The sequence below is a fragment of the Helobdella robusta genome, assembly GCF_000326865.2.
Source record: "Helobdella robusta unplaced genomic scaffold HELROscaffold_7, whole genome shotgun sequence".
Taxonomy (NCBI): domain Eukaryota; kingdom Metazoa; phylum Annelida; class Clitellata; order Rhynchobdellida; family Glossiphoniidae; genus Helobdella; species Helobdella robusta.
The window spans coordinates 3,145,557-3,167,570 of record NW_008705398.1 but is presented as its reverse complement, the minus strand read 5'-3'; the positions used below and the strand labels follow the sequence as shown (position 1 = coordinate 3,167,570).

The 22,014-nt window shown below is 35.8% G+C and overlaps 2 protein-coding genes across 2 annotated transcripts; both read right to left on the bottom strand.

Moving 5' to 3' along the window:
* Nucleotides 1–11,045: 11,045 nt before the first annotated feature.
* HELRODRAFT_164967 (hypothetical protein) lies at nt 11,046–12,415 on the bottom strand (the record flags this gene model as incomplete). Its single annotated transcript, XM_009030881.1, has 3 exons — nt 11,046–11,084; nt 12,013–12,213; nt 12,284–12,415. 3 exons carry the CDS (start codon nt 12,413–12,415, stop codon nt 11,046–11,048), a joined length of 372 nt encoding a protein of 123 aa, XP_009029129.1.
* Nucleotides 12,416–21,055: 8,640 nt separating this feature from the next.
* On the bottom strand, nt 21,056–21,205 carry HELRODRAFT_69622 (hypothetical protein; the record flags this gene model as incomplete). Its single annotated transcript, XM_009030601.1, has 1 exon — nt 21,056–21,205. A coding segment is annotated over one exon (150 nt), but the record flags the coding sequence as incomplete, so codon positions are not given.
* Nucleotides 21,206–22,014: the final 809 nt, after the last annotated feature.

The following is a 22,014-nucleotide window of genomic DNA, read 5'->3' as shown; positions in this document are numbered from 1 at the left end:
ACATAATTTTAAATTTGATAAAAAGTTCAGACAAAATTTTGAAGTCTAATTTATTAAACCATTATTTTGTTTTATTTAGCTAATAAATAATAATTGACAAATTTTGAAGGGTTAGTTATGAAGCCAAATTTTTTTCTTATTTAACAATCAATTGGTAACAATTGGTGTAACAAATGAATAATATTAAAAAATTGTTTACGGCATTATTTAAAAATAATTATGTATAAATTAATTTTTCACTGAAGTTACAAGACAATTAACACTACACACATGCTAAAATGCGTACCATCTTTAAAAATGCTTAAAGATTTGCTAGCATCCATTATAACTATTAAAAATGATTGCATATGGATAAACACGTGTATCTATTGAAAAACACAAGCTAGAAAAATCATTTTTAGAATACAATTTTTCTCTAAAGCTTATCACTTTCCGGAGTTGGAGTCGGATGAAAAATATCTTACTTCGGCCACTCAAAAAAATTTGACTCCAACTAGTTCCACCAATTTCGACCGACTTCGACACCTTGCGCAATAGCCTGATTCGATTTGTCTTCATAATTGTTCGCTTGGATTTCTTTAAATGATAACGAAGCAGAAACCTTGAAAATTTTACATGTAAACTATTTTTTAAAAAGTTTTTATTTCTTTTCAATATTGACAATGAAACTGTCAGCACCAGAATGTCGGAGTCGGAGATTTTTGCCGGAGTCGGAATTTTTTGAAAGCTTGGAGTCGGATTTTTTAAGGAGCCGGAGTCGGAGTCAGATATTTTTATTTTAGCCAGATATTTATTTGTAAAATATTTTTTTTCTGAAAATTTTTTTTAAGATCGTGTTTTTTAGAGTATAAATATACGTAGCAATAAGCAATCATCTTTAATACGGAAAATAAATGCTAATAATGTGAAGAAAATCACATTATTTGTTTCAGTATGTTGTAAAACTTAAAAATAAAATAACTTTAGTAAGAAAAGTCATAAAATTGACTGATTTTAACAGTTTTTCAAAGTATTTGATAGCTCAATGATTAAAGGCGCCTGGTCTTGCTATTGCAATGACTGGGTTCGAATACAAAGAGATCCCCGCCTATCATATGCAATGTGTATGATGCGTGATTTGCACGCGTATTCATGTACGCTGTGTGTGTTTGTCGTTGAAACCTCTGAAGCAAACGCAAAAAAGAGAACCTTTAACCTTTAATGGTGATAATAACATGAAAATAAAGTAATTTTACTATGAAAAACAATTACATTGACTTGCGATGATAAGTTGAAATCAAGATACAAAAGTTAAAAAAGTTTTCTGCAATTCGGAACCCAGAGTCGTAGTCGGAAATTTTCACCCGGAGTCGGATTTCTTTGAGAAGTCGAAGTTTGGAATCGGATTTTTTGAGGGCCGGAGTTGGAGTCAGATATTTTTCATCCGACACACTGGTCAGTACTGACATAATCATCGTAAGTGTATAGTTATTTAGTAAAAAAATATGTCATATAATATATATATATATATATAAATAGTTAGCAAATGTATAAATTTGAACATGTTATTTTAGAATAATGCAAGCCTGTTGTGATGTTGCCTTCAAATACGTTCATGAAAGGAGGGCTTTTGGCCAAAAAATTGGGACTTNTCAGGTTTATATTCTGTTTTTAATTTATTTATATTTTAATATTATTTATTTATGAGAAAGAAATAATATTGTCAAGCAGAAAATGTGGCAAGCTTTATTTTGTTTATTTCAATCGCGCACAATCTTTTTTAGACACCATATTATTGCATAATTTGAGGGGCTACCTGTTCTGCAACATTTCGTAACGTGCTTTCGTGCAAGTCGTAAAACTGATCAGACGACTGGTGGGCACCAGAGGATATACCCCCACTTCATATATTGAGTTGCTAGAGAGTTATAAGCTATTATTATTTTTTTATTATTCGAAAATTTGTATAGCGCTAATTACAAACAACAATGTTCCTCAAAAGCGCTGTCTAAAAAAAAGGAGAAAGAAACATTGCTACATACAAAGACAAAAAACTTAAAACTTCGTAATCGAATGAAATCAAAAACAGCTGTATTGCTACGATAGACTAAATCTTTATAATAAAAACAAAACAATTTCAGTATTTTCTAGAATGATCTTTCTTTCAGTTCGGTCTGTCTTAAATAACTTGGTAAACTATTCCATACTGTTGGTCCACATACTGAGAAACTTCTCTCCGCCATTCTCAAATTGGTTTGTGGCACACATAACAAATTGCTATCATCAGACCTTAAACAGACTGTCCTAGAAGACAGTTGTTTCGGTACATACATTTCTTTCAAATAACACTGCCCAACAGTGTTTTTGTATCTGAACCAAAATTACTTGTTTCTTATGTATTTCCACCTGCTGAATCCGAAAATGACATTAAAAATTACATATTAGCTCTAGTTCAAGAGATAAAAGCAAAACTCTATCCTCAAGAGTATAAATTATTTTTGGAAATTTTTTTCATTTTTTTTTATTTTGCCTCTTGGCTATCTCTAATGTCTTATTTATAAACTGGCGCCATTCCCTTCATACATTTGACCATGATTGTTGATATCTTAAACACAATTCTTTTTTCGACCGTCATGACCCATGGATATCATGACCCAAACCAAATGATCGAAGGGCTTAACGAAATCTAATAGCCTTGATATCATCAAGGCAGTCTACGAAAATTTTGAAATGACTAAATGTATCGATAATATGGATGGATAAAGCACACAAATGATCAGAATATTAAAGAATACACTTTCTATCATTTGTTCTTTGAGTGGCAGTGGAGTTGTATTATAAATGTATAGTCACATGAACTTTATAGATTTATAAAAATTTATATATTTACCAAGGGGTGGTGTATCTATGATGAATTCCTATAGTTTAAAAGAAAATACATAATATACTAATTACCCCTTAAGAACAAATAAAATATAAAGCTTATTTATTTCAGAGGTGTCAGGGCTTTTATCCAAGTTTTTATATAAAATGTAAACAGCTAATTTAAAATTGTTATTTTGGAAAATGTTAGATTTTGTTGAATTTAAATGGTTAAATGTTTAATTTTTCCTGATTTTTTGCCAATTACACTTCTGTCTGTACAAATGTACGCACGCTTGATATTTTTTATAGTTTTAAACAAGTTAACTGCATTGCGTAACTGCGTGTGATTGTTTTACCTTATTACGTCATATAGCTAAATTAATGTTTACTATGAGAATAATCATATATAACTTACATATGACGCAATACTTTGAAATAATTGCTTAATAAATTTATTATACATCATTTACAACCCCTGGCGATCGGAAATTTTCTAAACAAGCACAGAGTTGTGTCTTGCTTTGTTTTTGACCATCCTCTCTATCATAGGGTAAGCTGCAGCTTGCAGATAAAATTGCATGATGAATTTAGTTAACAACATGCAACTAAATTGTCATATCATATCAACTCAGACAATGAAACATATAAACTTTTCTGGAATGGTCAAAAGACGGCCCAAAAATGGTGTTGGAATTTTTGTCAAAGAACCGCTAGCCCAAAAAGTACTGGATATTAAATGGATTAACTCACGTCTCATGTGGATCAAGATTCGCATAGAAAAGCAAACAATGACTATTTTTTCTGCATACGCACCAGACAGACGAATCAGAGGAGATGAAAAATGACTTCTGGGCTGCGTTCTCTGACGCCATCTCAACAATGCAAAAATCTGAAACAATCCTGATGGGAGGCGATTTCAATGGCCACGTTGGAGAGAAAAAAGATGGTTTTGACGACGTACATGGCGGTTTTGGCTACTGAACACATATTTTAAAAAGAGGTTGGAACATCTCATAACATACAAAAGTGGACTATCAGCCACGCAAATTGATTTTTTTGCTGTCAAGCAACAACACCGAAGGCTATTCAAAAATGTCAAAGTTATACCAGGCGAATCATGTGTTGCCCAACAATGACTCCTTGTGGCAGACCTGGTTGTCAAACTATCAAAACATAAGTCTAAACAAATGCCTCGGAAAATCAAAACGTGAAAACTAAAAAGCAAAATTCATCGAGAAAAATTTCAACAGATTGTCGCCAAACAGTTAGACCACCAATTGGAAGCCAGTACAGATTAGAGTACATACAAAACCGTTTTGATAAACGCTGCAACTACAGTTTGTGGGAAAACTGGTACAAAACGCCAGCATGAACGGGACACTTGGCGGTGGAATGACAGTGTACAAAATGCAATAGCTGAAAAGAAATCTGCATACAAGAAATGGCAAAAATCAAAGTCTGTTGGTGACCACAAAATTTTTCGTGAGAACAACTATGCAAGACGTCAGGTCGCACTGGCTCGGACAGATCAATGCAGAGAGTGGCTCACTAAAAGCAAAAGTGAGCAAATGAAATCTCTGTATCATATAGCAAAACAAGCAAAGCGTACGAAAAAAGACATAGTTGTTGTCTCATGTATCGAAACGACAAAAATGAGGTGGTTTTTGAACAAGATAAGATCAAGCTACCGTGGAAAGAATATTTTAACCGTCTGTTAAATGAAGTTTACAGAAGCCTTGAAAGATATGAAGGATGGAAAGGCAGCAGGGCCCTCTGGACTCACAAATGACATTATCAAAGCATCTGGTACTGCAGGAATACAAACGTTACTACATAGATATTTAAAGATTGGAACACCAGACTCGCCAATCAAGGATTCAAAGTCAACATCAGCAAAACCAAAGCAATGAACACTGGTGAACCCATCCAATCCACAGCTTCTGGACAATGGCCCTGTTCAGTTTGTAAAACTGGTGTAGGTAACAATTCTATCAAGTGTCAGCAGTGTAACCAGTGGTGTCACAAACGTTGTTCAAAAATAATTATTAGTACTTTATCTAAAAGTGTCCATTTTTGTTTATCCTGTTTGCATCAATCCACAACAACAAATTCGAAATAGCACTGTTTTTGAAGCCATTAAGGTAGAGAAAGTCACATCGTTTCAATATCTAGGGGATGTTCTGGATTGTACCGGAACAGCTGAAGCTGCCGTTCGAGCACGCATACGTGCAGCCTGGAATAAATGGCATCTCCTCGCTTCTATATTGATGCGGCGTGACATCCCACTACCACTACGATCAAGACTTTATAAATCTGTGATACGTTCGGTGTTGTTATATGGTGCAGAAGCATGGCCAATGACAATCAAACTGGAACAACATTTTCAAGGAACCGACATAGAAATGCTCCGATGGATGCAACGAATTAGTCTGAAGGACCACATTAAATCTACCAAAATCCTGCATCGTGCTGATTTAGATGATATTGAGGACGAATGCCGGCAACACCGTCTGAGGTGGTTTGGTCATGTCAAACGAAGTGGAAACAATGCCATAACTTCTCTTGCAGATGTTGAAGTACCTGGCACACGTCCCAAAGGCCGTCCAAAGAAGTTCTGGTCGCAAACAAATTTAAATGAAATGGATACAACTGATCGTCTAATTTGGCGCAAAAAATGTATGGCAAATAAAACAACGTCCTACCTTGGGAGAAATGGGTCTCTGGACGCTAAACGATGATTGATTGATTGGGTGATTGGTATGGTAGATGGAGATTCCTCACCAGCTTTGTGTTTAGATGCGGATCCACGAGCATCGCTATAGAATACATATTCAAAAGTTCCTTACAAATACAAGAAAGTATACGTTTTCTAACAGAGTGATCTATATTTGCAACAATTTACCGACATGCGTTGTTGAATCAGATACTGTTTCCAACTTCAAGAAGAATTTTGATTTATATAAGGCCAACAAAGAATTTCTCTATGATCATAAAATTGACATTGTTGTTTAATTGCTTTTTGTTGTTGCCAATAAAAATATTTATATATTTATATATATGTTGCCAATAAAAATACAATAAAAACTGTTGTTAACTAATCAATCAATCTTCAATCTGACACTTGATAGAATGGATACCTACATAAGTTTTACAAACTGAACTGGGCCATCGTCCAGTAACTGTGGATTGGATGGGTTCACCAGTGTTCATTGCTTTGGTTTTGCTGATGTTGACTTTGAATCCATGTTTATATATATATATATATATATATATATATAAACAAATAGATATATACAACAACAACACACGTCTAGACGGCATTTTCCCCGAGATCGGGGGTTGCCGTTTGGCTACCTATGATGAAACCGAAATACCCCTCGACTCCATCCACATCTGTCACTCGCCTCAGTATCACGCAACCCCGCTTTCACCCTGTCCTTCTCCACCTGCTCTCTCCATCCCAATCGCGGACGACCCCTTCCTACCACTCCTTCAACCTCGAACTCCAACGCTCGCCTAATCCCGACCCTTTTATCCCTTCTCAACACATGTCCATACCACCGCAATCTCGATCTCCTTATCAATGTCACAATGTCCTCATTCAGTCCCATCATTGACATCAGCTCTGTACTACTCCTCCTATCCTTCACTTTAACCCCACACATCATCCTCACCATAGCTCTTTCAGCCCTCTGCAGTACACTTTCCTCCTCTCTCCTCAACACCCAAGTTTCACCACCATATATCATCGCTGCTCTCACACATGTTTTATATACCCTCCCTTTCATCTTCACTGACCATTTCTTTCCACACAATACCCCACCCAGTTCCCTAAATTTCAATAAACAAATAGATATATATAAATATAAATAAATAATGGGCTTAAACGTAAGTTTTATAAGCCCATATAAAAATAACATAAAAAGACAACAAAAAGCAATCAAACAACAATGTCAATTTTATGATCATAGAGAAATTCTTTGTTGGCCTTATATAAATCAAAATTCTTCTTGAAGTTGGAAACAGTATCTGATTCAACAACGCATGTTGGTAAATTGTTGCAAATATATATATATATATATATATATATATATATATATATATATATATATTCAATTTATATGTTCAATTTATATATATATATATATATATAAGTGCGTGTGTGTGTGTTGAAAAAAGACCATGAAAGGAGGCGTAATGGCATGGTTCAATGGTTAAAGGCGCCTGGTCTTCCTGCTGCAGTGACTTGGTTCGAATACAAAGAGATCCCCGCCTATCATATGCAATGTGTATGAAGCTTAGTTTTCACGCGTATTCATATACGCTGTGTGTGTTCGTCGTTGAAACCTATGAAGCAAGCGCAAGAGAGAGTAACCTTTAACCTTTATACAGTATTGTATGAACTCTACCGAATCGTTGGCATTAATCAATTTAAAGTTTGTTTTTTCAATCTTTCTTACTAGAATATTCTAGAAATTGTTTAATTTATTGCAAATGTAATTATTATCCAAGTTCATCATGAAAATTTAATAAAACTGTTGTTAACTAATCAATCAATCTTCAATCTGACACTTGATAGAATGGATACCTACATAAGTTTTACAAACTGAACTGGGCCATCGTCCAGTAACTGTGGATTGGATGGGTTCACCAGTGTTCATTGCTTTGGTTTTGCTGATGTTGACTTTGAATCCATGATCGGCCAGTCTGGTGTTCCAATCTTCAAACATCTCTGCTGCATTCTGCTCAGACGTGGCTGTTAAAACGATATCATCAGCATATATTAGATTCCAAATGTCACTAGTGCGTATTTGTTTTGTGATTTCTTCCATCACATTATAAAAATAGTGGACCGAGAATCGAGCCTTGGTGAACTCCTACGCCGATGTCAAATGCATCTGTGTTTCCAACCGTTGTGCCGACGAGAGTCTTAGTATTCGTATACATTTCCGTCACAAGTCGAACAAGATATTCTGGAATGAGTTGTCGACGTAGACTCCACCTGATTGCTTCACGGGGAACTCGATCAAATGCTTTTTCAAGGTCTACAAAAATGTGTGATAGTTGTTGATGCTACCGTACCCTTCGCAATGTTAAAAATCATTAATATGTTTTCACGATTCACGTTTCAATCATTTTGGTTGCCCGTTTCTGAACCCTTTCCAATTCGTCAATTTCCCTTATTTTCTAAGGAGACCCTACACTGACACCATACTCTAACTTTGACCTAATTAAAGATTTATAAATCAAAATAAATGACTCTTTAGTTAAATTTTTAAAAATTGTGTATAACAATCCTAAAAGAACAAAACATTTATTAATGACATGATGTATATACTTAGAGAAGCTCAGTGAATGTTCAAACAAAATCTCCAAATCGTTTACTTCTCCACAAAAATCCAAGTTAGAATTATTAATATTATAACACCAATTATTATCCAAACATGAATGACAAAATTTTATTGCTGTACACTTTTCAATATTCAAATCGATTTTCTATAACATACACCAATCATACAATTTATCAAGATTTTTTTGTAGCACTATTCACTCATCCACAAATCTTATAAAATTAAACATTTTAGCCTCATCAGCATACAAATGCACTTGAACAGAACTACACATCTTTCTTTCTTTCTTTTACAATATCAAACATGTCATTCACATACATAATAAACAAAGCCGGACCTAATACACTTCCTTGAGGCACTCCTCTACTAATTTCAAACTTTTTAGACAAACAATTCACTCTTACATTAGAAGTTCTACCACACAAATACTCCTTAATCCGTTCAACCAAACAATTATTCACACCATAGCCACGCAACTTATTAATCAATAACACATGTGGCACTCTATCACAAGCTTCAGTAAAGTCTGTGTAAATAACATCAACATCCAAACAATTATCAACAGCACCAGTCCAACAATCCATCAATTTCAACAACTGGAGAGTTGTTGATTTCCCCTTTACATTCACACCATAACCACGCAACTTATTAATCAATAACACATGTGGCACTCTATCAAAAGCTTCAGTAAAGTCTGTGTAAATAACATCAACATCTAAACAATTATCACTATTTGAACCAGTCCAACAATCCATCAATTTCAACAACTGGAGAGTTGTTGATTTCCCCTTTACATTCACACCATAACCACGCAACTTATTAATCAATAACACATGTGGCACTATCAAAAGCTTCAGTAAAGTCTGTGTGAATAACATCAACATCTAAACAATTATCAACTGCACCAGTCCAACAATCCATCAATTTCAACAACTGGAGAGTTGTTGATTTCCCCTTTACATTCACACCATAACCATGCAACTTATTAATCAATAACACATGTGGCACTCTATCAAAAGCTTCAGTAAAGTCTGTGTAAATAACATCAACATCTAAACAATTATCACTATTTGAACCAGTCCAACAATCCATCAATTTCAACAACTGGAGAGTTGTTGATTTCCCCTTTACATTCACACCATAACCACGCAACTTATTAATCAATAACACATGTGGCACTATCAAAAGCTTCAGTAAAGTCTGTGTGAATAACATCAACATCTAAACAATTATCAACTGCACCAGTCCAACAATCCATCAATTTCAACAACTGGAGAGTTGTTGATTTCCCCTTTACATTCACACCATAACCATGCAACTTATTAATCAATAACACATGTGGCACTCTATCAAAAGCTTCAGTAAAGTCTGTGTAAATAACATCAACATCTAAACAATTATCAACTGCACCAGTCCAACAATCCATCAATTTCAACAACTGGAGAGTTGTTGATTTCCCCTTTACAAAACCATATTGCCTATAATCTAGTAAATTGTTTTTATAAATGTAATTCAATAGATGATCTTTAATAATGGATTCCAAAAGTTTGCAACAAACACAGCTTAGAGCAACTGGTCTATAATTCTCAACCAAACGTCTATCGCCTTTTTTAAAAATATGAACAATAATGCTGTATTTTCAATCTTCCGGAGTTTTTCCATTATCTAAAGACAAATTAAACAATTTGCACAAATAATCAGAAACTGAATGTTTACATTCTTTCAAAACAGTTGGGAATAAGTTATCGAGTCCTGCTGATTTATATTTATTCAATCCATCAATTTTTCTTTCAACTTCACCTCTCTCAGTAAAAAAAGTTGATGGCAAAGAAAAAGTTGATGGCAAAGAAAAAGTTGATGGCAAAGAAAAAGTTGATGGCAAAGAAAACAACGCCCTACCTCGGAAAACCGGGTCTCTGGACGCAAAACGAAGATTGATTCTTTCAATAATCAAATTATCCATCATAGCATGATTATTGTATTCCGTTAAATTTATTTTTTGTTGATTATGCAAAACCGCTATCCTGAACATAAACATTTTTGAGAAAGTTAGCAAAATTCTCAGCTTTACAATGGTCATCCATTATAATGGTCTTCTTATCAATTAAATCATACAAAGTAATTCTATTTTTTCTTGATTTGTTAATCTGTTGCCAGAAAACCTTTGGATTTGTTTTAATCAACTTAGGTAAACGTAGTGTATCTTGCTCTTTTAATTTCACAACAGTTCTTTTAATTTGATTTTTCAAATGCTTATACTCAGTTAAAATTTGCTTATTCCTATGTTTTATAAAATTCTTCCATAATTTTTTCCTATTCCTAATCAGATTTAAAACATCCCTTGGTAACTTAATTTGGTTACGATTCTTAAAAAATCTCAAGTTACCAATTGGAATAAACCTACTTGTTGCCTCATTAATCACATTCAAAAAATAACACCATAATTCATTCACATCATTATCATTCTTAACAACAGTCATACATTTTTTAACATTCAATTCAGACAGCAAGTAATCATTCATCAATTTGTAATTACCTCTCTTTAAAATCAAGCCTGGTTTTTAGGCCACACCTAAAATCATACAAATTTATACCCATTACTAACTTCAAACGACAATAATCACCCTTACCAAATGGAGAACGATAAGATAAATTTTTTATTAAATTTCTATCCTATACAAACAACAAATCTAACAAAGAGCTCTTGTGCAACCCAAGACACCTTGTTGGCATGTCCTCCATCTGAAAAAGAAAATAATCCTCAATTAAATTCAATCATCTTGTCTTAATGGACTTGCTTGAACCAATAGTTAAACAATATTTCTTATCAATGGTTGGAAAGTTGAAGTCTCACACTATTATTTTTACTCCACCAATTGCCATGAAGGCCTGCAAAAGATTTAATAAGTTATCATTATTAGATTTAATTGAATTAGGAATTCTATAAATCACAAGAATGTGAAAATAGTTAAAAAGTCCATAAAACTTGATGCATAAAAATTCTTTAATGTCAATACCCAAATCCACCATATGTGATTTTATTTCAGTCTTATGGTAGCAGGAAAGTCCCCTATAACTTCATGAAATTTGCTGTATAAAGTTTATAACTTTTTAAATAAAATTCATTTTCTGAATAACTTTTATGTTTAGCATTTGTCTCAGTAAAAACAATAATATCACTCAAATTATTACAACCATCCAACCAAAATTTCATTTCATTCATTTTGTTTGTGATGCAATTCACATTTGAATAATATATATTAACATCAACACCTACCAAATTTAAATAATTTTAATTTTACAACTCTCATATTTGTAGGAATTCCCCTTACCCGAAACTGGAATTCCTCCTTACTATCAGCTTGAAACTTTTTAGTTTCTATGACCAACTCTTTCTTTTTCTCCCGCTGCTCTTTGTTTAGGTTATAATTAACTCCAATGCACCTCAAACTACTGCTCAATCCTTTAATTTTTTAAGGTTTTCCATGACAATATTTCTATCTTTTTTGTCATAAAATTTAACCATGACTGGTCTAACCTTATCACTTCTTACAACCAGTCTAAAAATAGATTTCATGCTGCTCTCTTTAATGTAACCATCAGATAATGGAGAACATCTCTAAAATTTGCTTTCTATCATGGCTGTTGCAAATAACCTTATCATTGTCTTTACACTCCTCCAGCTGATATATAATAATGTTATGCATTCTTTCCTCCAAATCATTATTAATTTTAATACCATCACTTGTTTTTTCAATAGTCTTACAAATTGTTGACACCTCTTTATTAACCACCTGTACTTTGTTTTTCATCTCACCTGCAACTTTAGCCCAACTTTATTGAGAGAAGCTTTTAAATCTTTAGACATGTTAACGTTTGCACTTTGTAGTGCTATAAATTTTTTCTCATTTTTATCAGATAAAGCTGAAATTTCCTTCACCATCTCATTACTTTTATCTTTTAACCCAACCAGTTCCTCCTTCATTTCCCTCTGCTTAGCATTCAACTCTTTGTATACCTTTAATTAAATTCTTAATGTGAATCAGACAATCATCGCAGCTCCACCTGAAATTTGGAATCTCACTAACTTTTCCCATCAATTCATCAGTAAGTCCAACGGTTTTATAAGGAAATGAACCATTACATACAACGCAAGTCACTTCTTTTACCAACACCGTTTTATTTTCTCTACCACTTTTTTCCCTTGTTGTAGTCTCCATCTCGAACTCAAGTGCAAAACAAATAGAAAAAACAAAACAAAACACACCCACAACAAATACAAAATTGTTAACTCACAGCCCCTATAGTCGTGCGCCTAACCCTAACTTAGTGACTATATTTAATAACAATGTTAATACTCAAAAATAATTAATAGTTTGCATACCTAACTTATAGATAACATATAACACACACAAAAATCCGAAAAATGTAATTAAATCCGAAATTATTTTGAATTTTAAAGACAAAATTTTATAAAGCCAACACCGAATGTAAACAAAGACAACCTTGTTGACAATATAAATATGCTGGTAGAAGACCGAATTCTTGACAATATGTAATAAATTCCACCGATTTATTACTCTTTATCAACTTGTATTCGAATTTTTCAATTTGTATTAGTAAATTTTTATCGACAAGATTGAGTCTGTTACTAATTTACTAAGATAAATTGAAAAATGCGAATACAAATTGATAAACATTAATAAATCGGTGGAATTTGTTACACACACACAACACACACACACACACACACACATATATATATATATATATATATATAGAAGAATTTGGAACGAGCGATCATAGGATACTTAGGTTCAACATAGTTTTAGAGCAGAAAAAAAAGTCGAGGCATATTCAAAGCGCTACAATTATTTCAAAGCAAACTACGACAAGGTCTGAAATAAAATCATACAGATGAACTTGGCAGAGCGATTTAAAGATTTGGGAGTGCAAAATAAATGGAAAACCTTTGTGTCCTGTATGAATAAAGTTGTTGAAGAGACTATACCGACTATCCGGAGAAGCAACAAAAAGCTACCGTGGATAAATAAAAATGTACAGAAAACCAGAAGATCAAAATTTAAAGCATGGAAGAAGATGCAGGAGTTGAGACAGAGATATCTCAGAAATTTCAAAGTGTGAGTTAGAAGCAGCAAGGGAAAAATATATCAGAGAAATCTAGCAAAGGCAACAAACAGGAAAGCAATAAAGGAATATGAAGAAAAACTAATTGGGAACATAAAAAAGACAGTAAAAGCTTTTTCAGTTACATGAGAAGCAAACAAAAAAGGAAAGATAAAGTGGGGGCCTCTGAAGACTGACCAAGGCAAGATTGTAACGGAAGAAAAAGAAATTGCTGAGATGCTCAATAACTACTTTGGATCGGTGCTGACAAAAGAAAATACAAATAATATAACGGAGCCAAAAAAATTTTTTGGGGGGAAGCCAAGAAAGGGTGCTTACAAGTGTTTACATAACAGAAGAGATGGTTGTCGAAATCTAGGCAGTCTCGAAGAGAATATAACTTCAGGAATAGATGAGCTGCACCCAAAATTTTTAAAGGAAATAAGACATGAAGTAGGAGCCACACTGTGCGAAATATTTAATGACCCGTTAAGATCAGGAGATATGCCAAGGGATTGGAGGGACGCTATCGTCACGCCATTGTTCAAGAAAGGACGTAGAAGCGAAACTAATAACTAGAGACCAGTTAGTTTAACTTGCATTATATGTAAATTATTAGAAAAAATTTCAACTTTGACAAATGTGCAGTCATGCACTTAAGAAGGAAGAATGCTAGGCATGAATATAATATTGGTGAAAGAGAACTACGATCAACAGAGGAAGAAAAGGATCTAGGAATCATTGTTCATCAAAGCACAAAACCGTCAAGACAATGCACAGTGGCAGCGGCCAAAGCCAATACGATCTTAGAATTTATAAGAACAATGGTCAGCAGTGAGAAGCATATCATACTGAAACTGTAGAAAACCCTAATCAGACCTCATCTGGCGTACTGTGTTCAAGCATGGAGCCCATATATGCAAAAAGATAAGGAAGTTTTAAAAAAAAGTACAACGTAGAGCCACAAGAATGATTAGAGGAATCGGAAAAATAAAATACGATGAGAGATTGAAAAAATGCGACTTAACATCATTAGAAAAAAGAAGATGCAGTGGAGATCTAATCCAAACATACAAAGTGATCACGAACAAAGAAACAACACCATACTCGAGATTTTTCAGGCTAGTAAACAGTGATATAAACTACGAGGACACAGATTTAAGATTTTCAAAAACTCGGGTGGAAAATTAAAAAAGCATATTTTTCAGCAGTAGAGTGGTCAACGCCTGGAACGAGCTAAGCGATGATGCACTCTCCGTGAATTCACTCAACAACTTCAAAGCCAAACTCGGGCAGATAGGATATTAGGGGATCTAATTAGTAGTGGTTCTTACACAGACTATAATCTTCTGAACCACTGTTTATTCTCGTTAAAGATTTTAATGTTGATTTGTGCAAGATGATTCGTAAGCTGGTGTATTAAGTATGGTTATAACTCTAAGGTCTTTTTTGTGAGTTACGCTATAGATGTATCGACCTAGCCTCTGTTATCTGTTATTACGTCTATGGTTACCCGTTTAATTGTTTGTTATTTAAATTTTTGGGGCCTTTTTTTACATATTGGAAATTTTAATGTTTATTGTTGTAAAAAAATGTTATTGCTCTATACGTTATATCATTAAATTATTTATTTTGTATTGTTTCATCTAATATTATATCTTTGTTTTTTTGTTTCACGATATTATATCATTAAATTATTTTTTGTAAACAGTTGGTCCAAGAAAAGTTGGCAGAAATGTACCTTAGATTGAGCACATCAAGAACTTATTTATACAGCGTTGCGAAAGCTCTTGATAATGGACATGTGGCTTCGAAGGTATCGTCATCGAAATTAACCATTCGTAGTTTCAACTAATTATTGGTATCAGTCTGAATAGCGAGTAAACATTTTGTAGTCATTTACTTTATCTGACAGTAATTGGCTACAAAATTTGATAAATTAAATTGGATCACTTTTTTGAACTTTTGGAGTTATGTTGTTGTCGAATCGAAATTGACAGTCAGTCCCACCGCTTGAAGGCTCTTGCTCCAGGACCAGATCACTTTATCGCCAGCACTGTATTTTATTATTTTCAGATCACTGGCGCTTGGAATAATGTACTTAAATTATAATTATTTATAACCTGGTTGTCTCAACATTATTTTATCTGCACAACTCTACCATGACTTATCGTTTTTTTAAGCTTAGTAAATCTTCTATATAGCATTTTTTCGTTAACATTTTTTCAAAATCGCTTGCTTAGTTTTCAACATTTATTTGTCAACTTTTATCATCACACCAAAGTGAATTCGTAAATAGTTCACAATAATTTTTGTACAACTCACTCAATGAAAAATATTATGGGTGGTTGCATTTTTGATTTGTACAAATTATAATTTATATAGGTTGACAGGCTCTCAGTCTAGATGTTGGTGAGAAACGGGGTCAGCAAATTATATTATCTTGCTCGTTTTTAATACGTACCGTACCCACCCTGTCAAGGTGTCGAGTCGGTAGGAATCAGATTTTTTTGAGGAGTCGGGATTTGTAGTACGTTGATGGAGGAGGAAAAATTTTAAAAATGTGAATATCAAAAATTACAAACATGGGCATTGAGATTATATTGTTATAATATTCTCGCTGTCGTAACAGATTTACGATGCGACGGGTTCAAATGTTCGACGTTTATTTCCAGTAAATTCGCACTAACGCAACAATTAACTTTTAAATCTTTCAAAATCTATCGTTATGACAACGTCAACAAACAAATCAAATATCGCTTTAAATAATTCACCGAATCGCTATTCACAAAATCACGAATTTCACTAATCACGAATATCACTAATCACGAATATCACTAATCACGAATATCACTAATCACAAATATCACTAATCACGAATATCACTAATCACGAATATCACTAATCACTAATATCACTAATCACGAATATCACTAATCAAGAATCTTCTTGCGACGTGCGCTTATATACTCTTCGCAAGCGTCGTTTCTAGATTCTTCCAGATGGTCCGATTCTAGCATACTCTAGAATACTCCAGTCACTAGAACATTCCAGAATACGCTAGAATCCAGTGCGTTCGGTATCACGGTTATAACATTACCCCCTTTTTAGTTCTGTTCGTCCCGAACAGCTTTCGTTCCGGTGTCCGCATGGTACGGAGCCAGTCTATCCAAATGAACGATCTTCATTCTTGCTCTCGGCTTCCGATATTCCTGAATACGGTAGACGACGTCATTCAAGCGGGTGATGACTTGATAAAGTCCTTCCCACCCTCGCTGGAGCTTTGGAGAACGTCCTTTCTTTCGCTGTGGGTTGTACAGCCAAACTAACTCGTCGACAGCAAAACCGCCACTGCTTCCTCTCAAGTCGTATCTGGTTTTGGCCGCCTCCGTGAACTTTTGATGGCGTTTCTCCAGTAGTTGTGTGGATAGCACTCCGGTATGCCATAAGAAACAATGGTATATGACGATCCCAATCCCGTTGATTTTCGTCGACTACTTTAGCCAGATGTTCAATCAGGGTTTGGTTAAATCGTTCCACAATACCGTCAAGACTGTGGGTGAAGAGGTGTTGTTCGAGTTTTGTTAATACCCAGCAGCTTGCACATTTCCGCAAACAGTTGTTACTCAAAATTTCGACCTTGATCTGAGTGGAGTTCCAATGGGACACCATATCGACTAATCCAATTGAGTACAATTTCCTCAGCGACGGTACATGCTTCTTGGTTGGGTATTGGAAACACCTCAGGCCATTTGCTGAAATAGTCCGCTACAACCAAAATGTAACGGTTTCCATAATCTGATACCGGAAAGGGTCCAGCAATATCTATAGCAATCCGTTCAAAGGGAACACCAACATTGTAGATTTGCATTGCTCCTTTTAGCCTTCTTTTGGGTCCTTTGACTGAAGCGCATGTGTTACATTTTCGACACCAGCTCTCTACATCTTCTCTAACGTGAAGCCAGTAGAATCCTTCTCGTATTTTGTCAAGGGTCTTGTTCACTCCTAAATGTCCCCCAGAAGGGCCACCATGCATTTCATCAAGGATTTCGGTCGTTCTACTTCTTGGTAATACAACTTGCATGCGGTGTTTTGATCCATCAGCTGATTCCCATTTTCGTTTCAGCAAATCCCCTTCCAAATACAATGAGTCCCACTGAGCCCAATAACCCTTTAACATGGCACTATATTCTGAGATGCTTTGCCAGTCCGGTCGCTTGCCCTCCTTCTTCCATGTGATCAGATGTTGTAGGTCCTCATCCGAAAACTGTGCATCAACAAGATCCGTCGGTGTCCAACCGTCGTCCGCTGATATTGTTGTTGCTCTTATGTCTTCCGATTGTATCTTCTCCTCGTGACGACAGCAATATTTGCATCCTGGTAAACATGGTCGACGTGAGAGAGCATCAGCATTACAATGAGTTGTTCCTTTGCGGTGCACGATCTCGAAGTCGTACATTTGTAAACGCTTCAACCATCGGGCCATCTGTCCTTCAAGATCCTTGAAGTTGAGGAGCCATCTTAACGCTGCATGATCAGTTCGGAGAAGAAATTACTGTCCATAAAGGTACTTGTGGAAGTGTTTTGTTGCATTGACTATTGCTAGTAACTCCTTCCTGGTCACACAATAGTTTCGTTCGGGCTTTGTGAATCCTCTGCTATAATAGGCTAGCACCTTTTCTTCTCCGTCCATATGCTGTGACAAAACGGCTCCGATTCCGTTGTTACTTGCATCAGTATCTAACACAAACGTCTTGCCACGAACTGGATATGCTAGCAAAGGAGCATCACATAGTTCAACTTTTAACTTTTGAAATGCTGAGTCGCATAGGGTATTCCAGTTGAAAACTCGGTCCTTCTCGGTAAGTTGGTGGAGAGGTCTGGCAACTTTTGCAAAATCCTTTACAAAACGTCGATAGTACGTTGCCAATCCCAGAAAACTGCGCAATTCATTTTTATCTTTTGGAGTTGGCCAGTGTTTCACAATTTCTATCTTGCTGGGATCGGTTCGAACTCCATCTGAAGATACCACATGTCCCAAATAGTTAACTTCTTTAGAAAATAATCTGCACTTTTTAACGTTCAGCTTTAAATTTTCCACCCGAAGTCTTGTGAAGATCTCCCGTAAGTTTTCGACGTGTTGATCAAATGTTCTTCCTAGAACAATTATGTCGTCTAAATAGACAAGACAGGTTTTCCAGTTAAGACCTTGCAATACACATTCCATCAGTCGCTCGAATGTAGCTGGAGCATTGCACAATCCAAATGGCATGACGGTGAATTGCCACAACCCCGATCCGATAGAAAACGCTGTCTTTTCGCGATCGTTCTTGTCGATTTCTACTTGCCAGTATCCGCTTTTCAAATCAAGCGTGGAGAACCAACTTGAGCCAGATAGGGTGTCCATGATGTCATCAATCCTCGGTAACGGATAGCTGTCCTTTTTAGTCACATCATTTAACTTCCTATAATCAACGCAAAAACGGGTAGTGCCGTCCTTCTTCTTTACCAAAACAACTGGCGAAATCCAGGGACTTGATGACGGTTCGATGACCCCTTGATTCTGCATTGTCGTTATCATTTCGTTTACTTCTGTTTGTTTTGCTAGAGGAAGACGTCGTGGTACTTGTCGGATCGGTTTCGAATCCTGAGTATCAATTCGGTGAGTTACCAGAGCGGTTTTACCTTGGTCATTGTCACCGGTTGAAAACACGTCTGCAAAATCGGCAATCAACGCCTCGGCTTTTAGACGGTCTTCTTGATACAAATTGAGTTCATCCAGTAGATTTTTGGTAAGTTCTTTGAGTCTACCTTTGTCAGTTGGTAGAACCTTTTCCTGTTGCTCCATATCTAATGATTTCACCAAATTTATTGATTGGCAATTACCTATTTCCTCGCCTTTTTTAATTTTAATAGAGTTTTTAGCGGTATTCATTATTCTGACAGGAATAAGACCATTTTTGTTCGCTTCTACCAGGCATTTTCCAATGACCGCGTTCTGTACATTTGTCGTTGAGGTTGGCTCCATCAAATAGAACTGGTGGCCCCCAGGACCGCAATTCAACTTGCCCCATACGATGTTTTCAGGTGATTGAGGTAGTTCTAAGTCACAATCGACTGTCACTCGAATGCATTTTTCGTGGCTATCCCCCATTATCACTTCTGTATTTCTCCATCTAAGAATGCGTTTTGCTAAGTCAATTTTGAACCCATATTTTGTCAGAAAGTCGACACCTATTATGCATTCGTCGATGATATCCGCGACTAAGAATGAACCTTCGAATAACAAGTCGCCTAGCTGAACAGTACGGAAAATCTTTCCATAGACTGGTGCTGTTCCTCCGGTAGCTGTTCGAAGGATGTATTTGTTAGAAGTCTCTTTCTTCAGATTGTGTACCAAATCAGATCTTAAAATCGATTTTGTTGCTCCGGTGTCGACTGTAATTACGCATTCTCGTTGATCAACTTTTCCGTTCAGCCATAGGTTGTTTCGATTTCGATGTAGTCTGGAAACGTTAATTACGGTACTGGAGGCGTCAATTCTACTAGCCAACCTCTGCCCCACAAAGTTGGCTCTTATTAGTTTTCCGCCCCTTCGTTAGAAGGGGCTGATTGTGATACAGGATCATCTTCTCTTCTTTTGCGCCATCTTGTCGCGCAATTTCGGCAGTAGTTATCTTTTAGGCGGTGTTTACAATCACGACGTAGATGGCCTTTTTCACCACAAATCCAGCATTGGGGTACACCATACTGTTGGTGTTCGCGTTTCACAACCACCTTCTGGCAAGAGCATTCTTCATGTACTTGGCGTAGACGTACGTCACTTTGATGCTTGCTTTGCCGATTCAAAAGTGAGACTGTGCGCAACGGCATCCTTGAGTTTTCGTTTATCTGACAAGAGAAGGAATTGCTTGAGTTCCGAATCACGAAGAGCTTTGATAAACGTATCCAGGGCAGTTTCGTCTCTATGCGGGGTCTGATGTCGGATACGACAGCAATGTCAACCGTTCGATATCTTGTGCCAGCTGCTGAATGGATTCACCAGATCGTTGCGTTCTGTTTCTAAGCTGAGACCGATAAATCTGTTTCATGTGTTCTTCACCATAACGTAAATCCAACGCGCTAACCAGAACTTCATAGTTGAAGTGGTTCTCCGCCGGAATCGTCTGAAGAACCTCTGCTGCTGAACCTCGCAGGGCCAGTATCAGTGCTGTTGCTCGTTCTTTTCCGTTCCAACAGTTACTAGTTGCCGCTGCTTCGAACTGGGTTTTATAAACGTTCCAGGACATCTCTCCGTCAAATGCTGGTACCTTCAAAGTTCTTCCGGATGCGTGATCTAACGGCATGGCCATTTTTTTGGATTGCTCCAATTCTCGCTTCAATTTGTCTATCTTGTGATCTACCTCAACGGTCTGACGATCAAGTTTCTGCTCGATCATTTCTGTTCTTGTTGACTGTTCTTCAATCTGTTCTGCCACTTCCAATTTTACGTGTTTTAGCTGGTCCTTGTCGGACTGTTCCTTGATCTGTTCGGACTGTTCCTTGATCTGTTGTTTTAACTCTTTTGTCTGTCGTTCGGACTGTCGTTCGGACTGTTCTTTGATCTGTTTTAACTCTTCTGTCTGTCCTTCGGACTGTTGTTTTATTTCAGTTGACATACTAAGCAGAAGTTCCATCATTTTAGCGGTTGTAAACGTGCCTGTGCTAATTTCATTGTCTTCGTCAGCACCATCAAACTTGAATTCGTCTGGGTTCTTACCTTCGTCAATGAGAGCTTCTCTCAGACGTGCTACTAGTACTTCTTTGTTGCCACTTGTGACAAGGCTTCGTTTCTGTAGTTCTTCTCGTAGCTGAACTACGTTCAAACCACACAGTTTTGACATCGTGTTCATTTTCTCTGAGTAGTAATTCGCTGGTCGAAGATCCCACTTCTGACACCAATGTTATAATATTCTCGCTGTCGTAACAGACTTACGATGCGACGGGTTCAAATCTTCGACGTTTATTTCCAGTAAATTCGCACTAACGCAACAATTAACTTTTAAATCTTTCAAAATCTATCGTTATGACAACGTCAACAAACAAATCAAATATCGCTTTAAATAATTCACCGAATCGCTATTCACAAAATCACGAATATCACTAATCACGAATATCACTAATCACGAATATCACTAATCACGAATATCACTAATCACGAATATCACTAATCAAGAATCTTCTTGCGACGTGCGCTTATATACTCTTCGCAAGCGTCGTTTCTAGATTCTTCCAGATGGTCCGATTCTAGCATACTCTAGAATACTCCAGTCACTAGAACATTCCAGAATACGCTAGAATCCAGTGCGTTCGGTATCACGGTTATAACAATATGATATTTCATAATGATGATTATATTTGGCGATGATTATATCATATTCCTTAATATGATGATTATATCATGTTCTATGGTGGTGATTATATTATGTTTCATAATGATTATATTATATTTCATGATGATTATATCATATTTTGGTTTTCCAGTGGCGCTTGCAAGCACATGTAAGCCATCAGTTAATAAACTTATTTAATAATTTGTATTTCATGTCTAATTATACTTCATACATACTGCTGCACTCAACAATTATTCTCTATTAGTTTAATTTTGTTTTTTCTTTTTCTCTGTTGAACAAATTATAATTAAGTTATTTAG